The sequence below is a fragment of the Coregonus lavaretus genome (genome assembly GCF_964263955.1).
Source record: "Coregonus lavaretus genome assembly, chromosome: 15".
NCBI lineage: Eukaryota > Metazoa > Chordata > Actinopteri > Salmoniformes > Salmonidae > Coregonus > Coregonus lavaretus.
This window is the reverse complement of record NC_140002.1, coordinates 27289887-27316364: the sequence shown is the minus strand read 5'-3', so window position 1 is coordinate 27316364 and position 26478 is coordinate 27289887. Positions and strand designations below refer to the sequence as shown.

Sequence of the window (26478 nt, the reverse complement as noted above, 5' to 3'; positions counted from 1 at the left end):
CAGCGTTCATGTGGTGTGCATGTTGGGCTCACCCCACAACCTCATTGGACAATACTGTGCTGACCTGATCCCGCCTCTCACTTTAACCTTGCAACCTCATTAAACATCATTCCACCTGCCAATCAACATTTTCCATCAAGTTTGGTTGTTGCAGGCTAGTTCCCGTTATAGCGCGTGGTCTCATCCAAATAGTATGTCAAACGAGCAAGCAAATGTGAATGTAATTTTATACATTGGAAAATGTATACTCATATGTTTGCATCAAATTTCCTACTCCTTTAAAGTCGTGTATCGATTATATCATATGCTAACGTGATGAATGATGATCGCTGGCAATCAACAGCTGCAGTGTTGCCCGCATTGGATTACCTCATTTCATGGAATACGTGTCAAAGTCTATAAAGACAAAAAGTGGACACATGGAATTATTTGATTTGGATGGATGGTTGAGACAACAAAGATAAGCCTATATTTTCTTATCTAACAAGTGGGTGAAAGTTTGGGGTATACATTTCTCAAGTACATCAAAGATGTGTCGCGATTCGCAAATGGGATAGATGGACGCGCGCCCTGTGAAAAACCATATAGCCTATTCCACAATATATTCAAACAAAATACACCAGCGACACCATTTAGGAGATACAGGTTGTGAACATAGTGTTTCTGATCAGGTTGACAATGATCTTCTAATGTATTTGTGTGGCTACAATGCCATCTTTAAAGCACAACATTTTCTGGTTTGCAGAGAAATGCATGAATGAAATGAAACTACTACCAAGGTCTAATAGATCTAACTTTTAATTTAGGATGTTTTGTAACTTCTGATGCATAGTTTTGTTCGATGTATTTTCACTGTTATCAAAATAACTAAATGGTAAGCCATGCAGCCACTTGAAAAATTGCTTCAGAGCGCGCGTTCACTACATGACAGGAATGAGCGCGTAGATCGCATGCACTAAATAATGGCAGGTTAGAATGTAAGGATTCTGTGGCTTTTGCACTGGGAGAGGACTGTAGGTAGTTTATTATGCATGTATGAGCCATACATTGGCACGTTGAGCCCAAAACAGCAGGTTTAAAAAATAAATGAGGTAGTTTTCAATCTTCCGGAACATCTCTTTAAAGGGATACTTCGGGATTTTGGCAATGAGGCCCTTTATCAGAGTCAGATGAACTGGTAGATAATATTGTTATGTCTCTGTGTCCAGTATAAAGGAAGTTAGAGGTAGTTTTGCGAGCCAATGCTAACTAGTGTTAGCACAATGACATGCTAGCAGATACCCATAGACTTCCAGTCATTGCGCTAACACTAGTTAGCAATTGCCGCTAGTTAGCAACTTCCTTCAAACTGCACGCAGAGACATAAAGATGGTATCCACGAGTTCATCTGACTCTGGGGAAGTAGATAAAGGGTCTCATTGGCAAAATCCCGAAGTATCTCTTTAAGTACGCTCCTGAGGTGTTATAGAAAAACAGCATAGCCACGTCCATATTCTGCACAGCGATTTGGGGCTTAGTAGCCAGTTTGTTTTCTGTAGTCTGACTGGCGGTGTTGGGACCCTGGGGGTCAGCTCTCTGGGCCTGGAGACGGAGCGGGCCATCTGTTTAAACAGGTCCCCTTAATCCGGCCCAGAACAATATCCTGTGGCTGAGAGCTGAGGGCTGAAGGTTGGAGAGGGGCACCGAACCGACAGGCGGCCCACAGGACTGCTCTAAGGCCAGGCATTTACTAGAGGAAAGGCTTATCGCCTCCGCTAGACACTGGGTCAGGGAAGACCACTCTAGACTTTACAATAGAACACTGCCTCTGTTTTCACACACTGAACACACACTGAAAACACACACACGTACAGTGCCTTCAGAAAGTATTCATACCCCTTGACTTAAAGCCTGAACTCAAAATGGATTAAATAGATTTTTTCCCCCTCACCTATCAACACACAATAGCCCATAATGACAAAGTGAAAACATGTTTGGAGAATTCTTTAGCAAATGTATTGAAAAATAAATCTCTCATTTACATAAGTATTCACACCCCTGAGTCTATACTTTGTAGAAGCATGGTAGAGCATGGCGCTTGCAACGCCAGGGTTGTGGGTTCGTTTCCCACGGGGGGCCAGTATGAAAATGTATGCACTAACTGGATAAGAGCGTCTGCTAAATGACTAAAATGTTAAATGTAAATTACAAAGGTGTCTTCCTGGGTAAGTCTCTAAGAGTTTTCCACACCTGGATTGTACAACATTTGCCCATTAATCATTTCAAAATTCTTCAAGCTCTGTCAAATTGGTTGTTGATCATTGCTAGACAACAATTTTCAGTCTTGCCATAGATTTTCAAGTAGATTTAAGTCAAAACTGTAACTCGGACACTCAGGAACATTCACTGCCTTCTTGGTAAACTCCAGTGTAGATTTGGCCTTTTGTTTTAGGCTATTTTCCTGCTGAAAGGTGAATTAATCTCCCAGTGTCTGGTGGAAAGTAGACTGAACAAAGTTTTCCTCTAGGATTTTGCCTGTGTTTAGCTCCATTCCATTTCTTTTTTTTATGCTGAGAAAAACTCCCCAGTCCTTAATGACTACAAGCAATACCCATAACATGAGGCAGCCACCACTATGCTTGAAAATATGGAGAGTGTTACTCAGTAATGTGTCGTATTGGATTTGCCCAAACATAACACTTTGTATTCAGGGCAAAAAGTGAATTTCTTTGCCACATTTTTGGCAGTATTACTTTAGTGCCTTGTTGCAAACAAGATGCATGTTTTGGAATAGTTTTATTCTGTACAGGCTTCCTTCTTTTCTCTCTGTCATTTAGGTTAGTATTGTGGAGTAACTACAATGTTGTTGATCCATCAGTTCTCTCCTATCACAACCATTAAACTCTAACTGTTTTAAAGTTACCATTGGCCTCACGGTGAAATCCCTGAGTGGTTTCCTTCCTTTACGGCAACTGAGTTAGGAACGACGCCCGTACTTCTGTAGTGACTGTGTTTATTGATACACCATCCAAAGTGTTTTTGTTTTTTTACCCATCTACCAATAGGTGCCCTTCTTTGCGAGACCTTGGAAAACCTTTGTGGTTTAATCTGTGTTTGAAATTCACTGCTCAAATTGTATGTGTGGGGTACAGAAATTACAGAGATGAGGTAGTCATTCAAAAATCATGTTAAACACTATTATTGCACAGAGTGAGTCCATGCAACTTATTATGTTACTTCTTAAGCACATCTTTACTCCTGAACTTATTTAAGCTTGCCATAACAAAGGGATTGAATACTTATTGACTCAAGACATTTCATTTTTTCATTTTTGTATTGATTTGTAAACATTGCTACAAACATAATTCTACTTTGACATAATGGGGTATTGTGTGTAGGCCAGTGACACAGAATCTCAATTTAATACATTTTAAATTCAGGCTGCAACACAACAAAATGTGGAAAAAGTCAATGGGTGTGAATACTTTCTGAAGGCACTGTATAGGAGGGAGGCCAGTAAGAGAAATAATCTGAGAATACAGGGAAAGAACAACATGTGGCATTGATAGAGTGGAAAAAGATTCCTCTGACATAAATCTGTGTTAAGAGTGATGAATTATGTGGCTCATCTGTTCAATGAAAGTTGTGTAGGGCCTAAATTTCCACCCAGTGCACTTGTGCCTAATGTTGAAAAACACAATACCAGGTCAAAAAGACAAAATAGGCATCCAACCAAGATAAACTGAAGGCAACCTGATAGTCTGTGGACAGACTGCTGGACACATACAGCTCCTCTCATCTCCCCGTTTCCCTTCCACAGTCTGTCAACATCCCTACGCTACTCAGTCATCTGAACGCAATCCAAACCAACTTCTGATCCAATCAGATCACCCTATACCCCAAGGCCTGTGTACTCTAAACCAATAGAGGGAGAGTAAGTAGAAGTTACCCCTAATAACCACAGAGAAAGAGCGAGGGGAGAGTGAGGGAGGGAAGGGAAGATGGCGGAGTGAAGATGGAGGTGCCAAATGCCTCATGAGAAAGTTTTAGAGCCATTGATTCTTAAGTTAACTAAATAGTACCGCAGATCTATGGCGTAGCAGGGGGCGTGGCAGATTTTTTTTTGCCATGCAGGTGAGAGAAAATTTTGCAGTTTTAAAGCACATTTCCTGCTGCTAAATTCATTGTATTGGACATTCACACCCCTGAGCGTATTGGACATTTTCTATTCTCCCTGACTGTCTTAGCTAGCTTTTATTTTGGTGATCGTTAGTTCTCAAAGATTATTTTATAAAAAATATTTTCTACATACTTTCAGTTTTTTGTTGTTTAAGTTTACACTGAAAGTGTTTTTCCATTCCGAATAAATAAATAAATATATATATTTTTTTTTTATACACTGTTTGGAGTTAGGCGTCCCAAGAATTTCAGTGGCAGAACAATCCCTGCCCTGTATCAGTGGTTCTAGAAGCATCTTGACCGTTCTACCTGGTTGGTCCCTCCCCATGCCCCATAGGTCCTGGTGAATGTTTAGGCTGTTCTCCCTGGCTCCCCCATCCCTCTGCTCCCCCAGGCCCAGAGGAAGTGGCTCAATACACTACATCCTCCCTTCTCTCCCAGGCAGTAAATCCTACTCTGATTACCATTATGTAGAGCCTCCTCCGTCTGCCTGCCCATCCAAACTTGTCGTGTTCCCCATTCCACGTCGTGTTTTCCACACTATGCAGGCTTAGGGGTGTCGTCAAACCAGGGCCTCATCGACAGTGAATCGCTCGCTGACAAATCTGCATCATCAATCAAGTGTTCTTGGAGAGGAGAATCAGAGCCATTCCTGTGATAGCAAGGCACTGAGCAGCTCTCACAATGAGCCAAATTTGAGGAGGCTGCAGGCAACAAAATATTATGACCCATCAAAGAAAGAGAAGACTCTCAGGAACACACGTGTCTTCTGTTTCCCTCTACAGTCGGGGTCAAAAGTTTTGTTTGTTGTTTTGTTTCACAAAGTTTACTGCTTCAGTGTTTTTAGATATTTTTGTCAGATGTTACTATGGTATACTGAAGTATAATTACAAGCATTCCATAAGTGTCAAAGGCTTTTATTGATAATTACATTAAGTTTATGCAAAGAGTCAATATTTGCAGTGTTGACCCTTCTTTTTCAAGACCTCTGCAATCTGCCCTGGCATGCTGTCAATTAACTTCTGGGCCACATCTTGACTGATGGCAGCCCATTCTTGCATAATCAATGCTTGGAGTTTGTGGGTTTTTGTTTGTCCACCCGCCTCTTGAGGATTGACCACAAGTTCTCAATGGGATTAAGATATGGGGAGTTTCCTGGCCATGGACCCAAAATGTTGATGTTTTGTTCCCCGAGCCACTTAGTTATCACGTTTGCCTTATGGCAAGGGGCTCCATCATGCTGGAAAAGGCATTGTTCGTCACCAAACTGTTCTTGGATGGTTGGGAGAAGTTGCTCTCGGAGGATGTGTTGGTACCATTCTTTATTCATGGCTGTGTTCTTAGGCAAAATTGTGAGTGAGCCCACTCCCTTGGCTGAGAAGCAACCCCACACATGAATGGTCTCAGGATGCTTTACTGTTGGCATGACACAGGACTGATGGTAGCGCTCACCTTGTCTTCTCCGGACAAGCTTTTTTCCGGATGCCCCAAACAATCGGAAAGGGGATTCAGAGAAAATTACTTTACACCAGTCCTCAGCAGTCCAATCCCTGTACCTTTTGCAGAATATCAGTCTGTCCCTGATGTTTTTCCTGGAGAGAAGTGGCTTCCTCGCTCCCCTTCTTGACACCAGGCCATCCTCCAAAAGTCTTCGCCTCACTGTGCATGCAGATGCACTCACACCTTCCTGCTGCCATTCCTGAGCAAGCTCTGCACTGGTGGTGCCCCGATCCCGTAGCTGAATCAACTTTAGGAGACGGTCCTGGCGCTTGCTGGACTTTCTTGGGCGCCCTGAAGCCTTCTTCACAACAACTGAACCTCTCTCCTTGATGTTCTTGATGATCCGACAAATGGTTGATTTAGGTGCAATCTTACTAGCAGCAATATCCTTGCCTGTGAAGCCCTTTTTGTGCAAAGCAATGATGACGGCACATGTTTCCTTGCAGGTACCCATGGTTAACAGAGGAAGAACAATGATTTCAAGCACCACCCTCCTTTTAAAGCTTCCAGTCTGTTATTCTAACTCAATCAGCATGACAGAGTGATCTCCTGCCTTGTCCTCGTCAACACTCTCACCTGTGTTAACGAGAGAATCACTGACATGATGTCAGCTGGTCCTTTTGTGGCAGGGCTGAAATGCAGTGGATATGTTTTTTTGGGATGAAGTTCATTTTCATGGCAAAGAGGGACTTTGCAATTAATTGCAATTAATCTGATCACTCTTCATAACATTCTGGAGTATATGCAAATTGCCATCATAAAAACTGAGGCAGCAGACTTTGTGAAAATGTATATTTGTGTCATTCTCAAAACTTTTCTCAAAATACCCACAAGCCTAATTAGAACAGAGTGGACACGATTAGGCACTAAATCCGACCGGGGGGGAAAGAACATCAATGATGATGTTCTTTTATACACAGAAAACCATACAAAATTATTGCCTGGTGATCTTCTGAACTTCCCAATACCTTTCTGATGCATTTCAGCCACTTCAAACCATACTTCCCTTGGCTTGAAATACCGTCAAAAGTACTGTCAGACTGATTTGGAATAGGCTGTCATAGCCCCAATTAAAAAAGGAAACAATGACCATTGATTACACCCCATTTTTTACATGGTGGGGTCACGAAAAATGTTTGATATCAAAATGGGGTCGCAGGACAAAAAAGTTTGGGAACCCCTGACCTTGGCCATGTTGGAGTCAATGAGCCCCATCACATCAGCCTCTATAAGCTTGGCCCCAGGCCTGCAGAGGATCCTCAGCCTCAGGCCCAGGTAGGAGAGGGAGGGGGTCAATGGAGCTGTTTTAAATTCCTCAGAACCTCACCAGGATAGAGAGATGGAGAGAGCAAGAGGAGGGAGGTTTAGTTACGTAGGACTCAACAGCACTGAGCAGAGCCCATAGAGCAATAGGACTCAACCCTCTCTGATCTCTAGTTAACACCATTTTCTCAGGCCTGTGCACAGCATACACATCACAAGGCAGGCAGCAGAGAGCAGGTTTTGGCTGTGGTAGACTGGTCAGGACACGTAGGTCTATGTGTTATGGTGATACAGGTTGAATGAATGCACTGGAGAGGAGCATATGCTGCGTGAGTGATTTATTTATTTATTCATGGTGTGTTGTTGGTGTGAAACTTTGGGAGGTGTAGATCACTCACGCACCTTGGAGGCCATTTTCTCTTCCCACGTAAGGCGAAGACACAGAACAGTCATCGGCCAGAGGAAGCCCTTAGGGCTGGAGGAATCTTCACCCCGACTCTGTACACCTCATCTCAAGCTGGGGCGAGGAGTGATTCATAACACTAGGAATGTTTATCTTTGATTCTTGAATCCTCTGATTCGACAGTAACAGTAAAGACTTGAGGAGGAGGATGGATCCTCCACTTATGATGAATGTAGCCTTACTACAGGAACTTGTTATTTTCCTGTTATTAACAGTTCAAAACATTGTGCCCCCTTGTACACTGTAGTCCAAAAGGGTCATAAAATGTAGCTTGAGCCAACTTCTAATTAACTGTGGTGTTCCCCAAGCAAGCTCTGCACAAACCCTGTAGGTAGTGTTTATATTACGCCACATTCAAATATAGAACAACAGAGCTGTGGTTTGTCAACATAGAGCAAACCGCACTTGGAAACATGCCTCCCTGCTAAAGTGCCAATGGTTTTAGAAAATGATAATTTGCTGCCCCCTTGTGAATAAAGAGCTATGAAAGACCATTAATCACTAATATCTAAGGGTGTCCAATCAAAAACGTATCTTTGGTCCATTGGGTAAAAAATATGTTAATTGTGTAGATAATCCTCTAAGAAAACCTATGGTCCAAACCTAATGTCTCTATCATAATCCGTTCAAAAGTTAATGGAGTTGTAAGATGGCTAAAATTAGGGTGAATAATTCAATGTAGGCCAGATAATTTTTTGGGGTAAAAAAAAAAAATCAGAAAAATAACATTGTGTCAGCTAGGCTGGATGCTGTGCAAGAACTGTGGCTAACTGACAGACTCACCGTTGAACTCATCATCATTGTTCTCGAACTCGGAGGACATTAAACAACATAGGTGGTGGTAAGATACATTTCGATTTTGAGACATAACATGTAGTAATTTCATATTTTAGTATACGCTTTTCATATTAATGCGAAATAACTTATTTTTCGAAGATTAATGATATGTTAGAGAAAGACCCCACTGAACGATTCAGAACATGAAGAATCATTTGTCTTGGTAAAATGTATTTTATAACATAAGGAAGTGAAATTAAAATCACCAAAGCGCGTTTTCACTCACCCTGATCATTCGAATGGAATTCTCCATCTGTTACATTATTAGAGCTAGCCAACAATGACATTATGCCTTTATTTGTCTAACTTAATTCAAGCTTTCTATATGCATTTCCAAGAAACACACTACAGACTGTATTTTTGGCAGCTCTCATTGACTAGGGAGCAAAAACAGCCTCCATGGTAATATAGGCATTTGAGGCAGTTTCCTGGCACCATCTTGTGGACAATGTGGGGAAGAGTCTGTGACGTATACAGTAGTAGAGAATGTTTCCCACAAGTATATTTTGCGTTTCCAATCTTCTCTGGTAGCTAAAGGAAGTTGTGTAATGAGAAGGGCAATCAAAGAAAAGTACTAGCCAAAAAGCTAGCGGGACATATTGTCATAATGGAGATACTTACTGTCCAGTGTCGTATGTGTGGGAGTGTTTGGTGGGTGCAGTCTGTCTCACCTCAACAGAGAGAAGACACTGTAGGAGTTCCTCACTGAACTCTGGTCCACCTGGAGTAAACTGTTCTTCTTCCTCTCAGAGTGGTCCTGAAATAAGCACATTACAAATTTACAATAACAAACCAAACACAGAAAAACAAATAATACAACAGAATGTCTATGGTCTCTTTTAGGGACATAATTCCTGGAACAAAGCAGTACCTTATGATCAAAGTCAGCTGCATAGTAGCCATCATTCAATCCAAATATGATCTCATTTGGATACCTGGAGCGGATCTGTGGAGGAACAATGCAGTGGTATTTAGTCTGTCTGTATTAAAACAAGAGAGAGGCTGTTATTGTCTAGATGACTGCAGACTGTACTGTATTCTGATCAGAGGAAAGCATGCATGTACAGTACCAGTCAAAGGTTTGGACACACCTACTCATTCAAGGGTTTTTCTTTATTTTTTTACTATTTTCTACATAGCCACCCTTTGCCTTGATGATAGTTTTGCACACTCTTGGCATTCTCTCAACCAGCTTCACCTGGAATGATTTTCCAACTGTCTTGAAGGAGTTCCCACATATGCTGAGCACTTGTTGGCTGCTTTTCCTTCACTCTGCCGTCCGACTCATCCCAAACCATCTCAGTTGGGTTGAGGTCGGGGGATTGTGGAGGCCAGGTCATCTGATGCAGAACTCCAACACTCTCCTTCTTGGTAAAATAGCCCTTACACAGCCTGGAGGTATGTTGGGTCATTGTCCTGTTGAAAAACAAATGATAGTCCCACTAAGCGCAAACCAGATGGGATGGCGTATCGCTGTAGAATGCTGCGGTAGCCATGCTGGTTAAGTGTGCCTTGAATTCTAAATAAATCACAGACAGTGTCACCAGCAAAGCACCCCCACACCATAACACCTCCTCCTCCATCCTTTACGGTGGGAACTACACGTGCAGAGATCATCCTTTCACCTACTCTGCGTCTCACAAAGACACGGCGGTTGGAACCAAACATCTCCAATTTGGACTCCAGACCAAAGGACACATTTCCACCGGTCTAATGTCCATTGCTCATGTTTCTTGGCCCAAGCAGGTCTCTTCTTCTTATTGGTGTCCTTTAGTAGTGGTTTCTTTGCAGCAATTCGACCATGAAGGCCTGATTCACACAGTCCCCTCTGAACAGTTGATGTTGATGTGTATGTGACTTGAACTCTGTGAATAATTTATTTGGGCTGCAATTTCTGAGGCTGGTAACTCTAATGAACTTATCCTCTGCAGCAGAGGTAACTCTGGGTCTTCCATTCCTGTGGCGGTCCTCATGAGAGCCAGTTTAACCATAGCGCTTGATGGTTTTTGCGACTGCACTTAGACACTTTCAAAGTTCCATATTGACTGACCTTCATGTCTTAAAGTAATGATAGACTGTCGTTTCTCTTTGCTTATTTGAGCTGTTCTTGCATAATATGGACTTGGACTTCTACCAAATAGGGCAATCTTCTGTATACCCCCCCTACCTTGTCACAAAACAACTGATTGGCTCAAACGCATTCAGGAAATATATTCCACAAATTAACTTTTAAAAAGGCACACCTGTTAATTGAAATGCATTCCAGGTGACTACCTCATGAAGCTGGTTGAGAGAATGCCAAGAATGTGCAAAGCTGTCATGAAGGCAAAGGGTGGCTATTTGAAGAATCTCAAATATAAGATATATTTTGATTTGTTTAACACTGTTTTGGTTACTACATGATTCCATATGTGTTATTAAATAGTTGATGTCTTCACTATTATTCTACAATGTAGAAAATAGTAAAAATGAATGAGTAGGTGTGTCCAAACTTTTGACTGGTAGTGTATGCTAGTCAGCATACATCCAAGAGCAGCCTATATTATATGAGTGTATGTTGTTTCCACTGACCTGTTGCCCTGTATATCTAAGCCCGTCCAGGTTGACCTTCCACTCTATGAGTAGTGTGAACTGTTCCTCCCGACTGCCCCATATCTTCACCACGAAGCAGGACACAGACGTGTCCAGGAGGTCCGGCAGCATGCCAAAGTCCAGGCTCCGCCATGTTGGATTCTGAAAAAGACAGGCCAAGAGAATTGATGAGACAGCTGAATGAATGATCCCACTAAGTTGCAAAGTTTTGATTAGGTGAGTGGGTTTATAAGGAAGTGTATAGGAGATGTCGTACCCACTGTGACTATTAAAACCTACCCTAACCAGAAACAGTGGATAGATGGCAGCATTCACAAAAAACTGAAAGCACAAACCACTGCATTGAACCATGGCAAGGTGACGGGGAATATGGCAGAATACAAACAGAGTGGTCGTTCCCTCCGCAAGGCAATCAAACAGGCAAAACGTCAATATCGAGACAAAGTGGAGTCGCAATTCAACGGCTCAGACACGAGACGTATGTGGCAGGGTTTACAGACAATCACGGACTACAATAGGAAAACCAGCCACGTCACGGACACCGACGTCTTGCTGCCAGACAAGCTAAACAAGTTCTTTGCCCGCTTTGAGGATAACACAGTGCCACCGACGCGGCCAGCTACCAAGGACAGTGGGTTCTCCTTCTCCGGTGGCCGATGTGAGTAAGACATATAAGCGTGTTAACCCTCGCAAGGCTGCCGGCCCTGACAGAGCTGGTGTAACTGAGTCAGGTTTGTAGGCCTCCTTGCTCGCACACGCTTTTTCAGTTCTGCCCACACATTTTCTATAGGGTTGAGGTCAGGGCTTTGTGAAGGCCAATCCAATACCTTGACTTTGTTGTCCTTAAGCCATTTTGCCACAACTTTGGAAGTATGCTTGGGGTCATTGTCCATTTGGAAGACCCATTTGCGACCAAGCTTTAACTTCCCGACTGATGTCTTGAGATGTTGCTTCAATATATCCACATAATTTTCCTTCCTCATGATGCCATCTATTTTGTGAAGTGCACCAGTCTCTCCTGCAGCAAAGCACCCCCACAGCATGATACTGCCACCCCCGTGCTTCACAGTTGGGATGGTGTTCTTCGGCTTGCAAACGTTCCCCTTTTTCCTCCAAACATAATGATGGTCATTATGGCCAAACAGTTCTATTTTTGTTTCATCAGACCAGAGGACATTTCTCCAAAAAGTACGATCTTTGTCCCCATGCGCTGTTGCAAACCGTAGTCTGGCTTTTTTATGGCGGTTTTGGAGCAGTGGCTTCTTCCTTGCTGAGCGGCCTTTCAGGTTATGTCGATATAGGACTCATTTTACTGTGGATATAGATACTTTTGTACCGGTTTCCTCCAGCATCTTCATAAGGTCCTTTGCTGTTGTTCTGGGATTTATTTGCACTTTTCACACCAAAGTACGTTCATCTCTAGGAGACAGAACGCGTCTCCTTCCTGAGCGGTATGACAGCTGCGTGGTCCCATGGTGTTTATACTTGCATACTATTGTTTGTACAGATGAAGGTGGTACCTTCAGGCATTTGGAAATTGCTCCCAAGGATGAACCAGACTTGTGGGGGTCTACAATTTTTTTTTCTGAGGTCTTGGCTGATTTCTTTTGATTTTCCCATGATGTCGAGCAAAGAGGCACCGAGTTTGAAGGTAGGCCTTGAAATACATCCACAGTAACGCCTCCATTGACTCAAATGATGTCAATCAGCCTATCAGAAACTTCTAAAGTCATTACATCATTTTCTGGAATTTTCCAAGCTGTTTAAAGGCACAGTCAACTTTGTGTATGTCAACTTCCGGCCCACTGGAATTGTGATACAGTTAATTATAACTGAAATAATCTGTCTGTAAACAATTGTTGGAAAAATGACGTGTCATGCATAAACCGACTTGCCAAAACTATAGTTTGTTAACAAGAAATGTGTGGAGTGGTTGAAAAACTAGTTTTAATGACTAACCAAAGTGTATGTAAACTTCCGACTTCAACTGTATCACTGACAAACTGAAATGGTCCACCCACACAGACAGTGTGGTGAAGTAGGTGCAACAGCGTCTCTTCAACCTCAGGAGGCTGAAGAAAGTTGGCCTGTCACCTAAAATCCTCATAAACTTTTACAGATGCACAATTGAGAGCATCCTGTCGGGCTGTATCACCGCCTGGTATGGCAACTGCACAGCCCACAACCTCAGGGCTCTCCAGAGGGTGGTGCGGTCTGCACAACGCATCACCGGGGGCAAACTACCTGCCCTCCAGGACACCTACAGCACCCGATGTCACAGGAAGGCCAAAAAGATAATCAAGGACAACTACCACTCGAGACACTGCCTGTTCACCCCGCTATCATCCAGAAGGCGAGGACAGTACAGGTGCATCAAAGCTGGGACAGAGAGACTGAAAAGCAGCTTCTATCTCAAGGCCAGACTGTTAACAGAGAGGCTGCTGCCTACATACAGACTTGAACATCACTGGCCACTTTACTAAATGGAACACTAGTCACTTTAAAAATTCAATTTTAATGTTTACATATCTTGCATTACCCATCTTATATGTATATACTGTATTCTATACTATCTATTGCATCTTAGACTATGCCACTCTGATAATGATATTGCTCATCCATATATGTATATATTCTTATTCCATTCCTTTACTTAGATTTGTGTGTATTAGGTTTTTGTTGTAGAACTGTTAGATATTACTTGCTAGATCTTGCTACACTGTCGGAACTAGAAGCACAAGCATTTCGCTACACTCGCAATAACATCTGCTAACCATGTGTATGTGACCAATACATTTGATTTGAATGATCTCACTGGGTTGCAAAGTTTTGATTAGTTCAACTAATATTGCGTCTTAAAACAACCATGTGTTTAATTTGTTTCAGATTTTGTGACAGGGTGAGAGGCACATTTTAAAGATTCAAATGACAAATCATAATGTGTGTCAGTAGGGTGTGTGAAAGTGACTCGAGCACACAAAATGGTGCTGAACCAGGATGTTAATTTAACTGTCATGTAACTGTCGTCCCAATTACAAATACCTGACCAAATATTTACAAATCCAACTTTAATATCCCGAGGCCATTTGTCATCACTAAGGCTTGGCTTGTCCAACAAAACACTATAGGTAACTAGGTTTCAGACCAATTTCTGAGCTACTCCAAACCAGCTGGCAAAACTGGTTGCAATGTCATCATCATTATGACATCACATGGCACATTTTGCCTGCTGGGAAGACAAGGTCCCTGGACTCCCTGAGGTTTGTTGGTCTATCCTGTGTCATAAACTACTGTACAAAGAAGCCCATTCCCACCTGCAGAACGATATATAACTATCATCTTAAACTGTTTGTAAAATGGAGGATTGACAAAGCCACAAGTGGAGAAAGGGAGGAAAGAGAGAAAAAAAATGGGGGGAAAAAGGCCTAGAGATGAGGAGGGGGGGGGGTAGTGTGCCGTGTGCAATGTTCCTCTACATAATAACAGGAAGAGCAGGCGGAAAGGAGCAGGCTCCTTTGACAGACGAGTAACCACAAAGGGGAAACAGACCAGAACACTAGAGAGCAAAGGTCACAAAGAGGAATGCTGACGTTTTTAACACAAAAGCTGATTTCTGATCTCTGCCAGACACGATCATGAGCTTCATCTGCAGTGCATTACAGGCTAGGGCCTGAGAGAGTAAAGGAAAGGTAGGCTTGGAAAATGACTCTGCATTTGGCCTGTTAGTAATGATCTGCTATACTTCGCTGCATTCATCATAGACTGAATAGACTCCATGCAGAGATGGGAGCGAGGAGCAGCTGTTGTTGCACATTGGGTGTTTGACCAAATCTAACAACAGTCAGTGAGGACAATCGTTTTCCCGCTAACGTGGAAACCAAATATGGAAACTACCATCTGAAGTTGCGTTAATAGTGCTATTGCTGAGTAAGCCATCAGCAGTATCTGATTTTGCTGAATGATGTCTTGCAGAACACAATGACAGCCCTGCTCTGAACATGTTTACAGAGAGAGAGAGACAGAGTACAATGGAAGCTTGTGGTCATATTTCAATCATGTTGATGTAAGCCAGTTTGTTTCCCCTTCTCTCATACAGTGTGTTGCTTCAAGACTGCTTTCCACCTTCCTGTTGTTTGTTTATATGACTGGAGTACAACACAAAGAAAGAGATTATTAGTGCATGCCAGGAACAGTGACGTTGACTGTTTCCTGTTGTCTTGGTCTTGTTGCACACACGCATCCTATCCCAGCTGTCAATAAGAGACCGTACAGTAAACCCCTGTGCTGTGCCCTCTGTGAAGCTGAGGATACAAGAAGAAGAGAGCTCCACAATCCTGGTGTGGCTGATTTTTGCATCATTAATACATCCAACCAAACATGTAATATGACACCTGTCTATGACTGCTCAAAGAGCGTCAATCAAAACCTCCCTTTCTGTCAGGTTACTTTAAGTAACATTAGTGGTCTTTCATCAGTTGATGTTTTGACGGAGAGAAAGTGAAAGGTAGGCTACTTGACTTGATTCTGTTAGAGGCAAACACCAAGGCAGCTGGCCTGAGTCCATGTGTTGGCTGTCACGCACTACTCCGCCACAATGGGGAAATGGAGGAAGTATACCCTCTTTCCACACAGCAGCACTGGAGAAAGTGACCACTGTTTACACTCTCGCATGCACCACACACACGCTGTGGGCGCAAGTAAGCTAGGACAGGGGTAGGCCCAGTGCTTAATTCGAGCTGGATACTGCCGGAACAGAATCTGGCACCACTCCGTTTTGGACTGTTTCATTCCGGAATCTACTTGGCCGGATCCGGTACCTCTACATCAAAAATGAATAAAAACACTAATGGGAAGCACAAATAAAACATCACAAATCACCCAGAAAAACAGTTACATTCCTCCACAAATAAGTCCCCAATCAATACTTTAAATTGCCCAAACGGCACCAATATATTAAGATGAAATGTATTTTGAATTTTGTTCTAGCAATACGGTGCATTAAAACTAAACTCCTGCATAGCTATAAAATCTGACTGTAGTTTTGACACAGCCAGATCAACAGTCGGGGCAATAGCATACATAATAGTATCATCCGCATATAGATTAAGCTTACAATTTTTAACAATTGACCAATGGTGTTTATATAAATTGTGAAGAGAACAGGTCCCAAAATCGACCCCTGTGGTACAACTTTATGTACTACAAGAAATTCAAACTTAACCCCATCAATCACGATGGCCTGAGTTCTGTCACTAAGATAACATGAACAGGCATCAGAGCTCAGGCCTATCGAGGACAACATTCAATAAAATAGCATGATCTACAGTATCAAAAGCTTTTGACAGGTCCACAAACAAAGCAGCACATTTCATTTTAGTTTCTAAAGCATTGACAAGATCATTATGAATTAAAGTGGTTGCTGTAATACTGCTATGCCCAGGCCTGAACCCTGATTGGTTTACATTCAAAATACATTTCTCAGATAAAAAAAGAGCAGTTGTACATTTACCAGGGATTCAAGAATCTTAGCTAGACAAGGAAGCCTTAATAATATAATAATATATAATATTCCATTTAGCAGACGCTTTTATCCAAAGCGACTTACAGTCATGCGTGCATACATATTTTTTTTTTGTTTTTTTTTTGTGTATGGGTGGTCCCAGGGATCGAACCCACTACCTTGGCGTTACAAGCGCCGTGCTCTACCAGCTGAGCTACAGAGGACCACAGAAGCCTTGAAATGGGGCGATAATTATTCATTACTACTCTAATCTGTCTATAGGCTATCCAAATATTTTATCAACTTCCAAATAGGCCTATTGAGCGAACATTGTTTTACAAAGTAAAACAAGAGAAAGAGGCTTTTGGCACAAGAGTATTCGCCATTACCGGCTAGTGAGCTGCGCAACATTGGGTCAGGTGAGTGAAAGTGGAAAGCTTTTCTAGGACTATAATTTCCTCTTGTACAATATGTCTCCACACGCCTAGGCTATTGATGGATTTAAGATGAGGTCGTTTTTATTGATCTCAGATTATCAGTTTTTCAATGTCAAAGTAGCCTGTCATTTCGATCATTTGTGCGGTATTAAAAAAGATTATGCTAAAGCCTCCAGTCATATAAAATTAGGTAGAATTGCATGAAATGTGTTTATAAAAAGGCAAAATTCTTCCCGGACCCAAGTACAAAAAAAAAGCTACTTCTGTAGCGCCTCTACTCTAATACTCTATGTCACTACACAAATGTGATGATAGGCATGCACTGCTTTATTATAAAGGTGACTTCCCAGGTCACCCCCCTCTCGCGCTCACTTTTTGTTCCGGCACCTCCCGTTTTATAAGCACTGGGTAGGCCTAGGACTTGTTTATATTCTTGGGCCCTCGGAATGTAACTAGGCCTATAACCGGTAGTGTGCCTCCACAGATGTGAGCAGACAAAGCATACAACAGAACTGATTATGACATTCCATAACTGGTGCTATGGTCATTATTTGGGAGGCCCTGAGGCTCTGGCCAACACGTGTTAGTTCTTTTTTCAAACAATGACACTCACCAATGAATCTCGGATGACCTCACTCTTGTAAAAGTCTGCAAGGGAAGGAGAAAAGCCAGGTTAGATTTATTTTAAAGCTTTCTCAAGCAGAGACTGAATAAACACACAAAAGCTCAAACAATATTTGTGAGGATGCAACTCCTGTCAGGACTACAATGTTGGGAGGAGTCCTATTAAAGTGTTTGCACAGCAAACGTTTCTAGGATTACCTGACAACAGTAAGCCCTGAGGTTTAGCCTCGATCTGGGTCATTGTTGGTCATTGACTTCTAATGAAATGATTTTCCCTTAAAGTAAAAGTGAAAGACCACATTTACTGGAGCATCAGCATCCCCTAACGAACCAAACCCGTGTGCATTTAACTACACAGCGTAATGAGACTCTGACCTTTCATCCACTTATGAGAGTAATGCAGTCCACCTTAATGCTGAACATTTAGACCTAAAAGGTGCTCTGGCACCAAGAGCTGAAGTCTAACTTGAGATGTCCGCATACTAACATGGCTTTTGGGTTAAATTATGCAATCATGTCAATGGAAGTTTCTCGAAAACGTGAGTTATTTTTTTTATTTTTTTTTCATTTAGCAGATGCTCTTATCCAGAGCGACTTACAGTTAGTGAGCACATACATTTATTTATTTTCATACTGGCCCCCCGTGGGAATCGAACCCACAACCCAGGCGTTGCAAACGCCATGCTCTACCAACTGAGCTACACGGGACCTATGTGCACAGAACTCAAGTTAGGATTCAAGGCCAAAGACATGTTAAGTCTATTTGTAGTGTGGACTGACTGGTCTCAGTAGTGTGAAAGTGGTATTAGTGCAGTGGCCTAGTACACTGTCTTACAGAGACAGCGGAGACAGTACTGACCTCTGGATATCCGGTCCTGTAAGCAGAGATGAAGGGTAAAATATGTGTCCAGTAGTGGAGAGCCATTCTTGTTGACGATGTTGCGGGCTGCAATGCTTCTGAGATGACGTAACCGCCTCTGTTAGGGAGAGAGAGGCAGACGGTGAGATAGTCAGGAAAAATAGATGAGAAATAGAAGAGGCAGAGAGGCAGAGCTGGAGAGTCAGGGAAAGGGAGCAGGAGAGAGAACATTTTAATGGTCTGCCCAAAACAAGGGGGCAGTTTGTAAGCCTAATGAGTCCGTTTCAATGCCTTTACAATTTTATTATCACCTTCAAGAGTCTCTTCTCGTTACACAATCCAAATTGATGCATATCAACTTACAAAACTGTTACCCTATGAACTAGCCTAATTCACACAGGATAAACATACTGTAGCAGCCAACCAGAAGACACAATGTCATATAGCAAAGTCATTACTGTTCATCAGGGGTCCCCAATTACATTCAGCCGTGGACCTATTATTCCTGGAGCGGATGGTCGGGGATGCGGAACATAGTTATAAATCATTTGTACACTGCAAATTGTCCACAAGAATCCCAAACAGATATAGTATTTGACCAAAACAGAATAATTTCAAACCTTGATTACATTGCGATACGATCACATATACTGTACCTCTCTATTTATGCATGGGAATACTTGGGAACAGATTTCCTAAATTAGAATACATTTGAGCTGATTTCCTCATGATTTTACAGTCTTTTATGCCCCCACCCCCACCAGAAAGTGTGTGTGTGTGTGTGTGTGTGTATATACTACCGTGCAAAAGTTTGGGGTCACTTAGAAATGTCCTTGTTTTCTAAAGAAAAGCAAATGTTTTGTCCATTAAAATAACATCAAATTGATCAGAAATACAGTGTAGACATTGTTAATGTTGTAAATGGCTATTGTAGCTGGAAACGGCTGGTTTTTAATGGAATATCTACATAGGCGTACAGAGGCCCATTATCAGCAACCATCAGTCCTGTGTTCAAACGGCACGTTGCGTTTGCTAATCCAAGTTTATCATTTTAAAAGGCTAATTGATCATTAGAAAACACTTTTGCAATTATGTTAGCACAGCTGAAAAATGTCGCATGGAATAGCCTTCATTTCTCCAAGAATAGACTGACGAGTTTCAGAAGAAAGTTATTTGTTTCTGGCCATTTTGAGCCTGTAATCGAACCCACAATTGCTGATGCTCCAGATACTCAACTAGTCTCAAGAAGGCCAGTTTTATTGCTTCTTTAAATCTGCACAACAGTTTTCAGCTGTGCTAACATAATTGCAAAAGGGTTTTCTAATGATCAATTAGCCTTTTAAAATGATAAACTTGGATTAGCAAACACAATGTGCCATTGGAACACAGGACTGATGGTTGCTGATAATGGGCCTCTGTACGCCTATGTAGATATTCCATAAAATAATCACCCATTTCCAGCTACAATACCCATTTACAACATTAACAATGTCTACACTGTATTTCTGATCAATTTGATGTTATTTTACTGGACAAAAAAAATTATTTTCTTTCGAAAACAAGAACATTTCTAAGTGACCACAAACTTTTGAACGGTAGTATGTATATAAAAAAAATATTTTTTTACTACAAAAACATGGGGGGGTGCAAATAAAATCACCTGAGGGATGAATTTGGCCCACCTATTGTGGAACCCTGCTGTACATCCTCACGTTAAAAATAAACTGTAATTTTAGAATACGGTGGGTCAGTTGGAGATAACTTGAAGTATCTGGTTAAACCGTCACAGGTAGGCTATCAACATTTGCCAAAAAAAATAAACATTTTATGGAATGATTCACGTCTGGGAATAACTGACCATAGATGCAGACAAGAGTTCCATTTCAAAGCAGAGTTCATGTTTTGACTTCACTGTGTGTTTCCCTTACAGAAGCCTTGCACACACAAGAGTGTCACAGTTTCGTCAACTAAAGCTCAAGCCAGCATACCATTGATGCACAAAAGCTATTTGTACAGTATGGTCTCAGAGTAGAAAACCCATAATGCCTCGGCTCATTAAAAATGTTTCAATGCACTGACAGAACATGGCATCACCATGGTTGGATATCAGTCAAAAATCCACCCTTCAAAAACCTGCTGAGCCTAAAATAAAAGGAACCGGCTTGAAGAGAATGGCTCAGTTATGTCCAATCAAAAAAAAGATAGGCTAACTGAATAGCCTAACTAAATAATACATTTTTTCACGTAGGACTGCATCTATAAAAAATAATGGCTCCAAATAAAAAAATTAATCATTGAGAGTGGTTAAGTCAAGAGAATGACCATGGGACATGACACGACACCCGTGAAAAGAGGGGCCATTGAACAAGGTCCCCCCTCAGGGCAGCAGCATCAGAGAAGCAGCAGGACTTTACGTCAATGGCCGGCCTTCACCTGATCTGCATTCTTCAATCACCAGCAACTCACACTGAGCTTCCACCACCACAGGCATTAGGGATAAATCTAAGTCATGGGATTCCCTATAAGATTACAGCCCTCGAAACAAAAACACAGCTTGTTCAGCAAAGGCTTTTTTTCCCCCTCTCAAAAATGTCAGAAGACGTTTCTCTGAACGGGCTAATTTGTAGCTATGAGAGCAAAGAGGGTCTCCAGCAGAGCATATAATCTAGCTACTGTATAAACCTAGGCCTACTGGTGATCTTTAGCGCCAGGACAGGACAATGCCAGTATCAAAAATGAAAACACCAAGCAGACCAAACTCTTTGGTCCTTTAAAAACCTGCTGTATATAAACTATTGTGTGCTTTAGCTTGGGAAATAAATACATGTGACTCTGGATGACAACATACTGATGTTTGTTTCCACCATTAGGGCTGTTTTCCTAAAGAAGTTAAATCCGCTTCGTGTTTTGTTTCCTTGCCACGATACTAACGAGTATCGCGATAGTGGTATTGTCCCGGCCCTAGTCATTGTACTGTGAAGGTAAATGGTTGACTCCGTCCAGGTGTAACAGTGCAGATGCAAAGATTGGTAACATAATGACGGTTTGTGCTGTGTACAGTCAGAATGACGGTTTGTGCTGTGCACAGTAATTATGTTACCAAACTTTGCATCTGCAATGTTTTTACACTCCTCAATTGTCCAGTGTTGGTGATCGAGTGCCCACTTGAGCCGCTTCTGGTTGTACTGCGCCATTATTTGCCTGTTTGTAGCCCGCCTGTTAGCTTGCACGTTTCTTGCCATTCTCCTTCGACCTCTCATCAACGAGCCGTTTTCGCCCACAGAACTGCCGCTGACTGGATGTTTTTTTGTTTGTCTTACCATTCTTGGTCAACCCTAGACACTGTCGTGCGTGAAAAGCCCAGGAGACCGGCCGTTTCAGAGATACTGGAACCGGCGCGCCTGGCACCGATGATCATACCACATTCAAAGTCGCTTATGTCACTCATTTTGCCCATCCTAACGTTCAACCAAACAGTAACTGAATACCTCAATGCCTGTCTGCCTGCTTTATGCCACATGACTCACTGTCTGTAGGCGCTAACCATTTCTATAAACTGGCCAATGAGTGTATATCTCAGCAGACAGTGAAGGCACCTTCAAAGATTATAGATTACTGACAGTAGGCAAAAGAACACCACTGTGGTCATATCAAGTGCAAGGCTTGCAGGTAAAGGTGCATTTAGAGAGCTGAAGACGTATAGCTATGTCTGATGTGGTTCAGTCCTATTAGGGTCAAGCTTGTTGCTATGAGGACTTATTAATAATAACTTGTGCAAAGACCTTGAGCATCAGAATGAAGGGTATGTACTGTAGCTGGTTCATAAATCAGGTGACCAAATGACTGTAGTGGTGCCTGGGTGTCAGGCCAGGTCTTACTAAACTGGCTAGTTATCATCGTCTCTGTATGTAGCTTGCAAACTAGATAGCTAACAATTGTATCTTACGTTTGCACATGTATACTATTATTAAATAAGACTTTGTATGTAGCGGAGTAAGGCTTAGAAGCTATAGCTGTCTGGCTACCCAAGAGAGCTGTAAAAGTCAGCTGAGCTAACGTTAGCTAGCTAGTTAGCTTAGCTCGCTCTGCAGGCCTGTTGTATTCATCTTGCAGCTGACACACAGCAACGTAACAATACAGGACAAAACGCATATAATCAATAACACCAAGCTACGGTTGCTTGTCCTTACCTGCTGAGATGTGAGCTCAACGTGCAAGGATCGAGAAGATGAGGCTCCAGAGTTGACAGAGACGGCGGGGACAGGGTGATCCCGACCGTTGATGGAGTTCATTCTCCTATCGGCACCAGAGGCGTTCATTCAACAAAACATCTCATCCCTGCCACCGATCAATCCCAGATCCTGTACATCTAGATTGACCTTCTACGACAGAAATGTATGCATTGGTGTTGCTAACGTTAGTACGAAAACAGCACTCTTGAAGCTGTCAGTTAGCAAGCTAGCTAGCTAGCTACGTGACATAAACAATGTAGGAACTACTCAGGTAGCTATCGGTCTGTTAGAGGGGAGCACCAGTAGATCACTGATTGGTCCACGGCTGTGTCTGTCAAATGAATGGGTTACTCGCCGTTGGATTTATCCATTCTATTTGTCGAATATAATGTAAATCACAAAGAAAGGGGCGGAGCGGCCGACCTCTAGAGCTGCAGTAGGAGGAAGTGGGTGTTTATGTATGGTGACCAATGACGTATACATCGCTGATGGTGACAACAAAGATTTTTATAACTAAAACAAGATATTCAACAGCCTGTCGTTTCCAAAGGGAACAAATGAGTCATAGTGGGCAGATCAAGCACGGAGGTGGGCAGAGCCAAGCACGAGCTAGCGAGATCCTATTGGCGCGTTTTAGCATCATCTGCATATTTCCGTTAGGGAACGCCTACTCAGTGAAGTGCGCGTGTGCAATAGGCCCTTTTCACGTGACGTCAGACAACGTCCGTTCTGCCGCGATGCAGGTTATGTTTACATCCGGTGTCGCTTAGGAACGCTTAGCTAGTAGCACATCATTATGGAGTTCACCCAGTCCCTTTCACATCTGCCACCAATACGACTTAACGACGTAGAACGACTTGCTGACAAGTGGTCCCTTACTTCAAGATCGAAGCTTGATAAAGGCTACAAGTTCTTCGTTGAAGGTTACCTGTTTGATTATGAAGGTACGTGTTTATCTTTATTTAGCTTAAATTAGCCCTATGCTAGCGAAGGTTATGAGCTGACGAGTTTCTGTTTTGCAGCCTCTTTTTAATATTACTGCTGTTTGTATCGACCGTAAGATAAGAGTCAGTAATGTATTAATGGCTAATGCTGCGCCCTTTCTCCCAATCACTGTATTGAAACAGTCTCAAGTGTAGTTAACGGTGAGGTGACAGTGAGAGGGCGATGTTACAGGTCCATGAAGAAAAATGAGGAGGCTCATCGGCTTCAGGTTTCTCAGATAAACAGTTCTCTAACATTATGATAAGATAGGTTAAGATAGATAAGTTTTCTTTTTGTTGTGTTTTGCTGCGGTTGCAGATTTAATAAGAATGATTCCACAAAGTTCCACTGTGGATCAGTTTGTTTCTCAGTCTGAGCTCTGATTTTGTATCATTAAACTTAATACACAACGAAATTCTTACAAACCGATGTGGGTTGTTGACGGCAATAAAGACTGGGAAAGATTCTGTGATAACTCAAAATGTTCAAATTTTCGATAAGTGTTGGCACTACTTGTCAAAGGTTTCAGAACAGCCAATTTTTCTTAATTAAAAAAAGAAATTGGGTTTTGAAAATTGTGTACAGTAGTTTATAATGAAACGCAGAAAAAATGTTTTGTAAGTACAGCACTAATTGTTATGTCTCTATGAACAGGTTACACTAGACTCTGCAGAGGTTCCTGTGGTACTCAATCACATGTCATGTTCCTGCTCTGCTGGGAAAGCACTATGTAATCACATAGTAGCACTTCTTTTTCAAAGTGCTCACTATGTTACCATGGGCTTTAAGACAGTGCCATTGCCTCTGTCATGCACCAGCGCACTGCAGACCTGGCACCGGCCTAGGACACAGGTCAGACATTATTTGTTACACTGATGCAGAACTTTGCAGTTTGTATTGACTTTTGACAATGTATTGTTCATCATTATTATATCACAGGGAATTGTACCAGAGGCCACCAATGATATGGCGGTGTGTAAATTCATGAATAAACTAACTGCCTAACAAAGGGTTAGATAGCTAGCTAAGTAAACTTGTTACATTACAGCCAGGCAGCAATGTAACGCTACCTTTTAACGTTATCGGTATCTGGTACTAAGTTGTTGTTAGCTAACGTTAGCCCACTTTTAAGTAACTAAGGCAGTGAACAATTATGAATTAACAATAACGTTAGCAAGTTACAAACCATTGCATATACGTAAACATTATTACTCTTAACTTTACTAATTTAACTTAAACGTACCTTTTGGAATTTCTTCAAGTAGCTAGCTTGCTAGTTAGTGGTCAACAGTTGTATTTTCGTTGAGAAGTCTCAGGTTACGGGCTAACGGAAGTGAAGTTAACCTGCTACGCGGAAAGGCGGAAGTTAGATGACGTCATCGTGAAAAGGGCCTATAACTCAATTCGCCTTTGCACTCCATCTAAACAACGCGATTTTTAAAAACTTTTGCAATGGGTAAAGTTTACAAAACCTAGTCCACTCTGTTCATAACAAATTATAGTTTTGGGAACAGAAAACTGTTTTGAAATCAAATTTTTGCAGAGTGTAGGCCAAATTCCATCTTCTCCCACTGCCGACCAGTGGGCTTTTTCTCACTACCATATATGGTAGTGATCAGAAACGCCAAGCGGATGCTTCACATTTATATATCCGGTGAAATATCTGTCTCATTGTTTTATCTGTGGTGACAATGCACTCAACCAGAGATACTCTATATAATGACGAGATGGTGTTATCTAACATTGGGAGTCGTTGGCCGTGTTCAAGAGCATAAAATCCATGATGCATTGTGGATAAATGTGACTGACTGATCTACAAATAATAATGAGTAGTTATTTATGGTGCAAAATGATTTGTAGATTAGTCAGTCGGCAGTCGCCTGCAATGTCGAACAAGCTGGTTGTCACAAAGGCGGAAAGGCAAACAGGGGCAGGCGAGATCAGGTGGGAACATTCTAGCCCAATGAGAGGGTAGATACGCATGTAAACAACTGATATAAAATAGTTTTTCTCAAAGTTGCCTAGATGCCACGTGCGTCCAATTATATCAGTACAAACTAAACATGATTTAACTTCTATTAAATGAAATAAGCCTCACTTAACAATCACATTTTTTATTGACCAAATCCGACACGCTCATAGACCACACAAAAAAAGTGGAGTGGAGCCTCTATTTAGGCTCATATTCGAAAATGTAATTAGCAGGTAGCTTAGTGGTTAAGAGCGTTGTGCCAGTAACCGAAAGGTTGCTGGTTCTAATCCCCGAGCCAACTAGGTGAAAAATCTGTGGATGTGCCCTTGAGCAAGGCACTTAATCCTAATTGCTCCTGTAAATCGCTCTGGATAAGAGCGTCTGCTAAATGACTAAAAAATAAATAACATCTCTAGCTGGTACCTTTGCTAACAGGTCAATTTAAAGAAATGTTGCCAATTTATTAATTACTACATTTAGCTAACATTAGATAGTTAATCCAGAGATTCTTACCTTTGCCTTGATTCGGCAGTCTCCTCCAGATCCTCATGGCATTTGTAGTTCTTTATGATAGCCACATTAGCAGTTAATTAGCATTTCAATTGTTGGGGGTAAATACAGGCAAATATATTGATAAAAGTCACCTTGTCCAAGAGAGATTTACACAGTTATCAAAACCTCAGGCCAGGGTAAACCTACATGAAACACAGCCCTTATTTTAAGTGTTTCAAAAATGTATGGTAGAAAAACAATTGGAACCATTTCTGACTGCTAGGTTTTATGTGTATTATGACTCATACTGTGGGACTCTATTGTATGGACCTCCAGCAATCACAAAATAAAGCACCAATCAACCTAGCCTTCAAACTTGCACAAGGTGGCAGAATCACATGACTAGAAACAGTATCAATTCAACAATCAACAACCTTTTATCAATTAGATTTGCTCACCTCCTGTGTCCTCTCTCCTCAGTCAAGGAGGAGTCGGCGAGGAGAGTGAACGTGGATGGAAATGAGCTTGGCTGAAATTAGATGGTCCTTCTCCACTCGTGCGCCAT

At 41.9% G+C, this 26478-nt stretch overlaps 1 protein-coding gene across 1 annotated transcript in view; it reads right to left on the bottom strand.

Moving 5' to 3' along the window:
- Window positions 1-22801, bottom strand: part of LOC311142329 (UV radiation resistance-associated gene protein-like) — a 145389-nt gene extending 122588 nt beyond the window's left edge. Inside the window, exons 1-6 of the mRNA XM_084177956.1 lie at window positions 22424-22801; window positions 18234-18351; window positions 17364-17398; window positions 10793-10954; window positions 9093-9167; window positions 8893-8978 (exon numbers count right to left, since the gene is read on the bottom strand). Coding sequence (XP_084034082.1) covers window positions 8893-8978; window positions 9093-9167; window positions 10793-10954; window positions 17364-17398; window positions 18234-18351; window positions 22424-22552 — 605 coding nt within the window. The 5' untranslated portion in view covers window positions 22553-22801. The remainder of the gene's footprint in view (window positions 1-8892; window positions 8979-9092; window positions 9168-10792; window positions 10955-17363; window positions 17399-18233; window positions 18352-22423) is intronic.
- Between the last annotated feature and the right edge of the window lie 3677 nt (window positions 22802-26478).